Genomic DNA, 12,828 nt, shown 5'->3' with positions numbered 1-12,828 from the left:
TAAGCCTATAGATGCTTCTTTTGAAAACTATAGTAGTAGTCAAACATTAATGGCTAGGGGCTTCCCTGGTGGCACAGTGGTGCAGGGGACACGGGTTCGAGCCCCGGTCCGGAAATATCCCACATGCTGCGGGGCAACTAAGCCTGTGCGCCACAACTACTGAGCCTGCGCTCTAGAGCCTGTGAGCCACAACTACTGAACCCATGTGCCACAACCACTGAGCCCGCATGCCTAGAGCCCATGCTCCGCAACAAGAGAAGCCACCGCAACGAGAAGCCTGCGCACCACAATGAAGAGTAGCCCCCGCTCGCTACAACCAGAGAATATCCCACACGCAGCAACGAAGACCCAAGGCAGCCAAAAATAAATAAAATAAAATAAATTTATTTAAAAAAACATTAGTGGCTAAAAACCTCTTAAACTATATTTTCATTACATGAAATAAGCAGGTTTATGTTATACACAACCCAATTATAAAGCTTACCTAATAAATACTGTACACAAATGTAAGATGGAAATTAAATTTAAATCAGATCTTTGTTTAAATAACTTTTACAGAATTAAAGATCGTTTGCAAAAAAAAAAGATCGTTTGCATTTAAGATATATTAAAGTTTGATTCACCATAAAATACAGATAACTTCTGTTTTAGTCACAAATGAACACAATATATTAGGGGTTAAATATTATAGAGTTTATAAATGCTCCTGTTTCAATAATTTAAAGCAAATAATTACACCTGCTGAAAGGTGATGTTTAGTCAGCTCTCAAAAGTCCACCAAGAAAAAATTTAAAGTTTCATTTTAGTCAGTCCCATTTCCCCAAAACATATTATGGTCCTTAACAGCAACATACAGAAATGACCCAGAACTTGACATACAAATGGACAACAGGCACATGAAAAGATGCTCAACGTTGCTTATCATCAGGGAAATGCAAATCAAAACCACAATGAGGTATCACCTCATGTCTCTTAGAATGGCTATCATCAAAAAGACCACAAATAATCTATGTTAGTGAGGATGTGGAGAAAAAGAAACCCTCATATACTTGGTGGGAATGTAAACTGGTGCAGACACTGGGGAAAATAGTATGGAGGCTCCTCAAAAAACTAAAAATAGAACTGCCATATGAGCCAGCAACTGCATTCCTGGGTGGAGTTTTCCTGAAGAAAACAAAGACACTAATTCAAAAGATAAGTAAACCCCAATGTTCATAGCAGCATTATTTACAATTGCCAAGATATGAAAGCAACCAAAGTGTATATCAACAGATTAATGGATAAAGAAGATGTGGTATATATACAATGGAATATTACCCAGCCATAGTGACATTTTGCCATTTGCAACAACATGGATAGACCTAGAGGGCGTTATGCTTAGTGAAATGTCAGGCAGAGAAAAACAAATACTGTTCGTTATCACTTATATGTGGAATCTAAAAAAAATAAAACAAAGGCATGAATATAACAAAACAGAAATAGACTCACAGATATACAGAACAAACTAGTGGTTACCAGTGGGGAGTAGGGAAAGGGAAGGGAGGAAGGGCAAAATAGGGGTATAGGATTAAGAGACACAAACTACTCTGTGTAAAATAAATAACCGACAAGGATATATTGTACAGCACATGAAATATGGCCAATATTTTATAATAATTTTAAATGGAATACAATCCATAACCATTTTGAATCACTATGTTGTACACCTAAAACTAATATTGTAAATCAAATATACCTCAATAAAAAAAAATTTTTTTTAATAGTACTCAACCTAGAAAACTTTGAGAAACTATGTAAATTCTTGCTAACATGTCACTGATTAAGAATCTATTAAGAAATTATGGGACTTCCCTGGTGGCGCAGTGGTTAAGAATCCGCCTGCCAATGTGGGGGACATGGGTTCGAGCCCTGGTCCGGGAAGATCCCGCACGCCGTGGAGCAACTAAGCCCCGGCGCCACAACTACTGAGCCTGCGCGCCTAGAGCCCATGCTCCGCAACGAGAGAAGCCGCCGCAATAAGCCAATGCACCGCAACGAAGAGTAGCCCCCGCTCGCCGCAACTAGAGAAAGCCCGTGTGCAGCAACGAAGACCCAATGCAGACAAAAATAAATAAATTTATAAAAAAAAAAAGAAATTATGTAGGAGAAATCCAGCAAGGCAACAGGCAGAACACTGCTTAGGAATGTTTAAAATATTTAAGATGATACACAAGATAAATTTGAGGGCAAAATGCAAACAATGTAACAAAAAACCCGAACACTTTGTTGTTGTTATTGGCATGCCAAAGCATCATCTCTATATACTATCCATTTACAGCATTGTTTCAGATTATTTCTTCATCCCTATTGCCAACACTTCATTCAGGCCCTCTTCAGATAGGTCCAAAGTGACCTCATCATAGTCTAGTTTTTCTAATCCAGTACTTCCCAGACTTAATATGAATCACTCAGGAATCTTGCTGAAAACACAGATTCTGATTCAGTAGGTAAAGGGTGGGGTCTGAAATTCTTCATTTCTAACAAGTTCCCCAATACTGATGTAACCACACTTTAAATAACAAACAGCTAATTTATTCAACTTTTTTTTAAGGTGTGCAATTTATTTAATGCATTTATATGTTGCAAAATAATTACCATAGTGTTAACACCTGCATCAAGTTACTGACCATTTCTTTTTTAAAATTAATTTTTAGTGGAGTATAGCTGGTTTACAATGTTCTGTTAGTTTCTGCTGTACAGCAAAGTGAATCAGTTATACACATATATATATATATCTCCACTTTTTTAGATTCTTTTTTTTTTTTGGCTGTGCCACGTGGCACGCAGGATCTTAGTTCCCTGACCAGGGATCGAACCCACGCCCCCTGCGTTGGGAGCACAGAGTCTTAACCACTGGACCACCAAGGAAGTCCCTCTTTTTTAGATTCTTAAAATACCACTTATTTCATGTTGCAGCCTCAGGAATCCACCCTAACTCAGTGAAGCACGTATAAAACATCTACATTCAATTCTACGGGTTCAGAACTTCATTCTGGACCAATCTGGTCTTCTGCTATACTCATTCCACCCCATCTCTGCTCTGTTTTTTTTTTTTTATTGTTGTTTTGTTTTGGGGGGGTAAAATGTATATATAGTGAAGTGAAGTAAGATTTCAATGAGTTTTGCTAAATGTATACACCTGTGTAACCAATATTCTCCTGAAAAGATGGACCATCACACCAACCGTGTTTTGACGTTAACTCTTCAAATACTCTTCCACCTTTCCACTGCCTTCCACCTTATCCTTTAAGACTTAACTGAAGCCCCTTCTTTTTCAAAACACACCCCAAATTCACTCACATACCTCAATCTAAATTACTACTAATTTTAAGACCCTAGCCATCACTGTCTCTTAACTAAAGCAATGGGTTCCTCACGTCTCTCTACCCTATTCTTATCCCCCTCCCCAATATATTATCCACAGAGTAGTCAGTGATATAAAATTATAAACCAAATCAGGTCACTCTCCTGCTTAAAACACTCCAATGGCTTACCATCACACCTGCAATAAATCCAAATTCCTTTTCCCATATTCCTGTATCACTAAGCCCTCCTACTCTGACCTCATCTCTTGTTATCTTCCCATTATTTTCAACGCTCTGGTCATATGAACCTTTTTTTCTGGTCCTACAACACAGTGAGACTTGCCTACTTTAGGGACTCTGCATTAATTATTCCCTCTATTCTCCCCACCACTCTCCCCTCTTCTCCCATTTCTATGACTGGCTACTTCTCGCTATTCAGATCTCAACTTCAAAGTTAGCTCTCACAGAAGCCTTCCCTAACCACAAAAATCTAAAGTATCCACTCAGTCACTCTCTAACACAAATCCGACTTTAATTTCTGCATAGCAGTCATTATTGGTATGTATCTTATTAATGTGCTTATCATCTGTCTATTCTCACAAGAACATAAGCTCCGTGACTAAGAAACATGCCCACAGTGTTCACTGCTGTAACTCCAGCGCCTAGAACAATGTTCAGCTCATTAAAAGTAGATGCTAACCAAATGTTTGCTAAATAAATATATGATATATGTTCATACTATGCAGATGGAAATCGTGCCTGTGTCCCAATACAGAATCTCCCATGAAATTCAAAGAGAGTGAGAAAGATACAGCTAGTCATCCAATAAGGTAAATCCTTCATAAGAAAGAAACGGAAGAACTGCAGCTTTAATTTGAGGCAAAAATAATATAAAACACAGATTAAGCCAAAGCTTAGTTCACATAAAGTTTAATCAGTCAAGTTAATGAAAATATCAAAATTTTTGAGTTAGTGTATGGCAGAAGAAATTTAATTTTGTTGCAAATAATACAGTATTTGGTGTTTCCATTCTGGACAAGCTAAGCTGCAGAAAGAGCAATGGCATTGAATCTCAGTTCATCAGGGTCACGTTCCATAAACTTCTTGCAAACTTCTATGGCATCCTATAGGGAAAAAAGATACATAATCTTTCAATTTAAAAACGTGTTTTACTTAAAACTGATAAATAAATGTTTCACGTTTTCCTAATCCATACTAATTTTATACTGCAGACTTCTTTTCTCAAATAAAAAATAACTTAAAGGACACTAGAAGAGTGAATGGCTGGTGGTTTAATTTGATTAGTACGAAAGTATAAGATCTGCTAAGTGTTCTTTCTTAAAATGCTTTTAAGAAACTTTTAACATGAAAATTATATATTTTGTTGATTCTAAGCCATAAAATTTGTTTGTAAATTTAAAAATCTCTAAGATCAAGATATAAATGATGGTATCTTGGATTTAATGAAATATGGGATATGATGTGCATCTCTTTCAATACTATTCTTGTCTTTTTCAAATTTGATACTTGTTCACACAAAGAGCTCTGCAAACTTCTTTATTTGCTGTAGATTTTTAGCGCTAGTTCAAATTTTTCTTTTTGGATTTTCTCAAGAGAGCCAGGTAAGGAGAAATACAGAAAAATGTTATACCAGTTATCTTTTATTTATTTTTGCCATGCCATGTGGCATGCGGGATCTTAATTCCCTGATCAGGGATCAAACCTGTGCCCCCTGCAGTGTAAGTGTGGAGTCTTAACCACTGGACTGCCAGGGAAGTCCTATACCAGTTATCTTTAGAGATGTTTTAAAGATAACAAGAACATTAATGACACTGAAGGTGGGCCAACAAGTTTTACTGTTACCTCTAATAAAGTTTCATCACTAGTTTCCCCATGGTTAATTGGAAATGGTTTCCGTCCATCTGTGGAAAGTACATGAACAGGTGAATGGTTAGTTGTTTGTATAGGATAATGTACTTTCTTTCTTTCTTTTTAATACTATAAACAATTAACAACATGTATTTCACGTACAAATTTTTCCAATTCACCCAGAAATATCCTTTATCCATGTTGTTTTGTTTTATGTGGGATCTAATCAAGAATCACATATTCTATTTAGTTATCCTATCTCTTTAGTCCTCCTTAATTAAGAATGACAGGATAATGTACTTTCAACATCCATTTTCCTCTTCCCACAGTGAGGCAAAAGTTAAAAGATAAAATAATATATCCTAAAACAAACACTTTAAGTATGCTACCTACGAATATTTTTAACACCAATAGTTATTTAGAACCTTGTTTCCATGTTTGAAAGCCTATATTATCTTCAGAAACAGACATTATTAGAAATATATACTATTGGCTTTAATTTCCTAAAAAGAATATGCAAAATTAATGTCAGCTTTTCAAAAGTTATGACCATCAGAAATATAAAAAATTTCTTTCTTCACTTTAAAGCCTTCTGATGAAGGCTCCTAAGTAAGACTGACATGTTTATACCAATGAAAGGAAGCCACTACAAGGTTTATATATTACTACTACTAATTGTGTACCAAGGTAGGAGTACAGAGCAACAATCTAAATCACCTAGGATTGTTTTACTGACCACCAAAAGTAATCAGTATCACCTTGAATAAACTAGTACTTTTTCAATACTATGAAAAACGAAAAAGTCCAGAATTATATAAACTCCTGCTAACCCAAAGTTAACTGATACTCTCTATACAAGCCTATAATTTCAGATGTTTTATAAGTGGCACATCAAGTTCAAGCCATAAAACACAACTCCCTCTGTAATTTCATGGCTTCTAAACATAATAAAAAGTTTTGAATCAATATGTATACATAGTGATAGACCTGGACTAAAAGATACTACTTTTAAAGAAAATATGAGTGAAAATTAACCAAACCAAAAAGCAAAACAGGACAATTATGAAATCTGAAGAAATAAAAAAGTTAAAAAGAAAAGTACATTGACTATGGCTCATCTGAGAATAGTATTTCTGTAGTCATAAGAATATAAACAACTATAACAACACTGGAAGAACAGGAAAAAGTAAACCATGTATTTTGTGATTGGGAGGGAGAGGTAGGTAAAGAGGGTGACAAAGGAAAGCTAGATTATCTTCATTGTGGGAAGCCAAGGAATAACATTAGGTAACTTCCACCTCTAGCCAGAATGAAATAATGTACTGGACTAGGCCTTCCACTGGAAACAACTAAAGACCTGGACAAGATATCTGAAACCATTGTTTTATAGATTGGGAAACAGGTAGCCCAGAACTGTTAGTAAGCCTAACAGCAATGTCCACTTATCTGCCAGTGCCGGAAAGGAAAACCCAAGCAGCCTACAGCAGCCTCACTTAGGAGACTGAGGGGAAAGAGCAGAGTTCAAGGAGGCTGAGGCAGGTGGAGTTTGCACAATGCCAGGAAGAAGGTAGCTACACACTTTGGCGAGCTGTTGCTCTTTGTCTGGGACCAGGCCAGGATCAGTGGGCCAGCTGGGGGCGGGAAGCAGTGTGTCTGGAACAGAGCTTTGGGCTGGGGTGGTCAAGAGCTTGTTTATATACCAGGGGAATGCGTAAATCAGAAAAGAAATGAAGGATAATGAGAGCTAGATTTCCCATGTTCAGAAAAGGAAGTCACAAATATGGATAACACTAGAATAAACTGTATATTATTAGGTTAGAATTATAAATGTGGATGTAAATAAATGCTTTTTAATATATAGAGAAACAGATATAATTGTGTGTGTATGTATATCCATATTCACATACATGTGTCTATGTATATAATACAGACAAATATTTCCTAGCTCTGTCCTCTGAGAAAGCCTAGAAGTAATGATATCTTAATAGCAATTAACACACTTAGCACCCAGGTCTTGGTTCTAATTATCATTTTCCAATAAAAGGAACCAGGGCTCCTTGGAGAAGTGGCTGAACACAGGGCTGGGGCACGAAAAACAAAGGATGAACCAGGAAATATTTTTCTACTAGAAAGTTAGAAAGTGCTCAAAACAATGACAGGGACACATAAAAAGGACATATGCCAAGAACTACATGAAGCCCTAAGGACAAGAGGTGATAATAGAAAGATGAATAACTCAGTCTCTTTCATCAGCTAACCTTACAATTAGGTATAGAATGAATACATTGAAGACTACCACTACCCTTTGTTATACAATTGTCCTGTAGAAATTACCTTGCACCACGTCTATAATTATATAGCCTGGTTTTTTAAAATAAGGATATGTAAAAATGACTGTTTTTTGTGTTTTTTTTTGCGGTACGCGGGCCTCTCACTGTTGTGGCCTCTCCCGCTGCGGAGCACAGGCTCCGGACGCGCAGGCTCAGCAGCCATGGCTCACGGGTCCAGCCGCTCCACGGCATGTGGGATCTTCCCGGACTGGGGCACGAACCCGTGTCCCCTGCATTGGCAGGCGGACTCTCAACCACTGTGCCATCAGGGAAGCCCAGAAATGACTTTTTTCTTAAAAACCATATGCTGCTCTCTTACCCACTGTTTTCTATGCACTAACTCAATACTCCTCTTGCTCAACATTCCTTTTAACTTTATTAGGAATTTGCGTCAGGGCTACCACCAATTCCCCTTGCAATGAGTCAGCAGCTGCCCATTTTCATTTGTCTTGCATTCATCCCTGTCCTCTCTAACATCTCAAAGATTCCAGCTATTCTGTAGAACTCTGAAATTCTTTAAACTCATTTAGAGAATGTAATCCTCAAAGGGCTCTGATTCTCTATCAGCAACATCGATCATTCTTCCTGCTAAAGAATACTTGAACCAAACAAGACCTCAGTAGTTCTGCCTTTCTTTTCTGATGTTCTTAGTTCAAACCAATTTTAAAATACTTTGGTGCTGATCTTGGCACGCTACAAAAAAGAACTATTCTGCATATGTGGCCTATCCCGGATACACATCTTTCCTTCTACTGCCCTTTTAGTCTCTGAGCTCAGAAAGCTAGCTAATCAGTCAAACTGAGGTTTTTAGACAACTCATTCCTTCCCATGAGATGATCAGAGATGCTTTTCTTCTGAATATCTTTTAGACGTTATTGTTTGCTCTATCATGAAGTCGCCCATTCTGAAAGTCACCATTACTTTTATAGTCTCTGGTTATGGATATTTATCACTCCTCTGGCCTCTCCTAAATCTACTTTCTTGAAGTCAACAGAATGTGTCTGTAAGTCTCAGCACACTCTTTACTTCCACTTCTACTAGTTACTCTTTATTATTCAGAATTCAGAGCAGAAACTAGCTTCCAGCAATCGGACATTTGAAATCCCCAATCCCTATTACATTTTATCTTTATGTAGATTCTAGAGACTGAATTAGCAAAGCATATGCTCCAATTTGCTCTGCAGGTCTGTTACATACTCCGATGACAACTATCTGATTCCTACTCAAATCACTCTACTATTGCAGATGACCCACAGGGATGCACATTCCTTTTCTTGTCCCCTTTAATAGAGCCACTTCTTTTTAATGAAGTGTATGATTCTGTTGCCATATTCCAAATACAAAATCCATCTAAATTTTATGGACCACATTTACAGTCACAATCAGAGTCCTTTTGGAACTCTTCAGTCTTTAAGTTAAGGAAAATGAAAGTGAAAAGTTACTATTTACAGCAAATGAGAAGAAAGAGAACTAAAAATCACGGTATCTAGAAATTGAAAAGGATTTCACTTTTTTGTTTCTTTATTCGGCCTTTTTTAATCAAAGAAGGTCTGAGAGAGAAAGACAAAAAGGACTCATAAGTACTATCTACCAATTTTGAAAGAATCATAAAAGTTTCTTCTGCCTGAATGAATCAATGTAAACTATCCTCGAGTTATTATCCTCTAAAATTATCCTCTAATTATCCTTTAATTATCAATGAAAATATCCTCTCCTCCAAATACAAAGTAAAGTAGTCCACCTATAGTTAAACTTTTAAAAGGTAAGTGCAGGAATAGGCCAAAATACCAAGTAATTAATCATGGCTACTTTGACACATACCTTAGGGAACTGTTGCCAGAAAACATAGACTCCTGTAAAGACTTTTTAAAAATCAGATGTGATAAAAAGGGATAGTACAAAAGCCTGAAAACTAGTAATACTCATTATTGAATACAAAAACTAGTCATTATGAATAATACGCTATGTTTTAAAACTAGTTTCAGGATCAAGATCGTTCATCCAAGATGTTGATGATAACCAACTCAAAAATTTAGTAAAGACTGCTGAAGTGATTTACAGGAGTCTCCTAAATGATTTAGCAAAGCATTTTCCTGCTTTGCTAAAATGCAAAGGTGGTATGCAGGAATTCTTAAATTATAAGTTACTTGAACATCAAAAACATATTTATTTTTTCTAGTAAAAATTTTTAAATGGAAAACTTCCATTATGCCAACTCAATGTTATATGGTAATCAATTAATTTAAGTAAACACAATAAATATCAACAGTCATGTTTATCATAAATACAGATTTCCCCATTTACTATTTCTTTCCCCAGGATAAATTAAAATAGTTCTTACCTAATTCATAGAGATGCCCATCTACATGAACTAATGCAATAAAATGAAGATCTACTTTTTCATCTATATTTGGTGCCTGGAATAGGAGGGGAAAATACATATTATATATATTAGTAGTCAAACAAATCAATCAACTACACGTAAACACATACAAATAATATCAAATGACATGAAAAAATATTTATCCAATATAATTCAAGGCTTAATCTTTGATATAGTGGACAGAGTGAACATGCCTACATTTATAACAAATGTGCTTGCCCATCAACAAGGAGAACACTGACTCAAGGCACACCTTTCTTAATCTCAATTGACTTTAACCTAAAGTTTTGTTCACTCTGGAAGCCCAGCACCTAGCACAACACCTGATACATAGTAGGTATACAGTGTATACTTGCTGAATGAAATGAATGCATGAACTAATTTGTCTAATTTCTGAAATTTGAAATAATAAAGTTTTTAGAAGTTTAATAATAGCATAAACAGAGTTTAAAAAACTCTTTGCAAGTTAAATTTTAGGACATCAAGAAAGTGAGTTCTTCCCTTAATGATGTAAACTTAATCTCATTTTTTTGAAAAATGCAATATAGACTTAGAATAAAATAAGTATTTTTATTCATCCTAGATTCAAAAGGTTTAAAAACGAAGAGAAGGGCTTCCCTGGTGGCGCAGTGGTTGAGAGTCCGCCTGCCGATGCAGGGGACACGGGTTCGTGCCCTGGTCCGGGAAGATCTCACATGCTAGGCCCATGAGCCATGGCCGCTGAGCCTGCGTGTCCGGAGCCTGTGCTCCGCAGCGGAAGAGGCCACAGCAGTGAGAAGCCCGCGTACCGCAAAAAAAAAAAAAAAAAAAAAAAAAAAAAACGAAGAGAAGCAGGAAAATAGCCCAAAAGATTAAAGGAGAAAAAGGGAACAAGTTAAAGTAACTTGAACAAGTTAAAGTAAAATTTAACTTAGCCTACAATTTTTCTCTTGTTTTCTCAGTGAACTATTTGATATTAAAACTATACCTAGGTTTTTTTAGCTTGCCAAATTCAATTTGCATGAGCAACTTGTGCTACATTTCTTAGACATTCAAGTAACTTATGCAAGTCAATACATGATAAACTGGCACTGTTTACAATATATAGTAACTACACAGATAACACTAATATGTGTTAGCTATATACCAAATCTAAATGGTTTGAAATGAAATATAATCACTGTTAAATGTAAGTACAGATTTTAGAGGCAAAAGTTTTAAAGAGGCATAATCAAGTTATATCTCATATTATTTAATATCCAGTAAGTAACACAACAGTATCAACTCTAAAATTTCTATTTTTTCACCCTCAAGTAATTATATAATTTTAAGTTTTAAGTAATACGAAGTTTTCAGATGCAGAAATTGAAAGGAACAGAACAAACGTTCCTATCTTGGATTTACTGGATGCCTCTAAAGCATTTACAGATAGTGACTCATCTAACCTCATCTTATTCTTCAGGGATTATTGCCCTCGAATTACGAATGGCAACAACGCAACATAAATTGCTGTGGCAAACTAGCTCTTCCTAAATTCAACCTAGAACTAAAGAATTTCACAGTTGGTAGGAATCACAGTTACATAGTTTTACTGTTGCTCCAATGCTAGACTGCTCTCTATTGTAGCCCCATCTTGTGGTATCCCCGCAAACAACAGGGAACTGCCACTAGGTTTTCAGGCAGTCCATTCCATTTTGACAGTTTTGTTAGAATTATCCCTCATACTGAGGAAAAAATGTTTCCCAATATCTTCCATCATCTTAAAAAAGTCTAATCCCTCTTGAACATGATATTTCTTCAAACACTTAAAGACAGTGATAATGAGTTCCCTTATTTTACTGGTCAGAGAATCAAAGATTTTAATGATCACTCAATCCAATACCCCCATTTCACCAATGACCAGAGAGAACCCAATTTTTCAAGGTTAAATCTAGGCAATTCAACAAACTATAAATTCAATTCTATAACAAGAACACTACAAAAAATTCCTTAACCAACTAGGAAAGGGGCTTGATTTACTTATTTTAAGATAATTCTCCAATAGGATATAAAGTATATTTAAAATCTTTTGAGCTCCTATGTCTTTAAAATTATTACTTATTTTAACACCATCTCTTCTTAAGAATAATACCTCTAATCTGGTTTTTACATTTTGTCAGTAAATACAACCGTGCTAGAGATAAAAGTAATACAACCAGAACCAGAGACCTGAATATGTACCCAACCCCTGTGAGCACTGGGTTTCTTATCTGTTTTGAGGTTTAAACGAAATGCATGAAACTACTTTGTAAACTGTTAAATGTCATATAAACATTATGTGTTATTACAATACTAAGACTACATTATTACAAATGTAAGAAGTCACTAAATCTAGTGACTCAAAATTGTGAGTCATTGTACCTTTTAACCAAAAGTGCATACTAAAAATACAAAACGCCAAAGAGGGCATGAAAATCCTTCAAACTATTATAAAAGATAAATGCTCAAAATTTCTAAACCTTCCACAAGACCTCAGCACCTATTACAAGCCTTTTCCTTTGGTCAACTTCAATTAGTCAGAGTCTGAAATCTGTAATTATGCAATTGCTTAAACATTATTCCACTGAAAACAAGAACAATACATAAAAAGCAAATTCCAGGGCTTCCCTGGTGGTGCAGTGGTTGAGAGTCCGCCTGCCGGTGCAGGGGACACGGGTTCGTGCCCCAGTCCAGGAAGATACCACATGCTGCGGAGCGGCTAGGCCCATGAGCCATGGCTGCAGGGCCTGCGCGTTGGGAGCCTGTGCTCCGCAACAGGAGAGGCCACAACAGTGAGAGGCCCGAGTACCGCAAAAAAAAAAAAAAAAAAAAAAAAAAGCAAATTCCAGTATGTCTTCTGTTTCAAAAAGTGACCAATAACTAACAAAAGGCAAAAAACAGAAGC

General features: G+C 36.3%; 1 protein-coding gene across 2 annotated transcripts in view; it reads right to left on the bottom strand.

Moving 5' to 3' along the window:
* Positions 1 to 4,262: 4,262 nt before the first annotated feature.
* The window catches only part of UCHL3 (ubiquitin C-terminal hydrolase L3), a 44,125-nt gene continuing 35,559 nt past the window's right edge, over positions 4,263 to 12,828 (bottom strand). For both annotated transcript variants that reach the window (XM_060288077.2, XM_060288078.1), the window contains exons 6-8: positions 9,885 to 9,960; positions 5,208 to 5,266; positions 4,263 to 4,468 (exon numbers count right to left, since the gene is read on the bottom strand). In XM_060288077.2, the coding sequence (XP_060144060.1) occupies positions 4,385 to 4,468; positions 5,208 to 5,266; positions 9,885 to 9,960 (219 nt within the window). In that variant the 3' untranslated portion in view covers positions 4,263 to 4,384. The remainder of the gene's footprint in view (positions 4,469 to 5,207; positions 5,267 to 9,884; positions 9,961 to 12,828) is intronic.

This window comes from Globicephala melas, chromosome 18, assembly GCF_963455315.2.
Source record: "Globicephala melas chromosome 18, mGloMel1.2, whole genome shotgun sequence".
Lineage (NCBI taxonomy): Eukaryota > Metazoa > Chordata > Mammalia > Artiodactyla > Delphinidae > Globicephala > Globicephala melas.
This window is presented reverse-complemented; position numbering and strand designations above follow the sequence as displayed.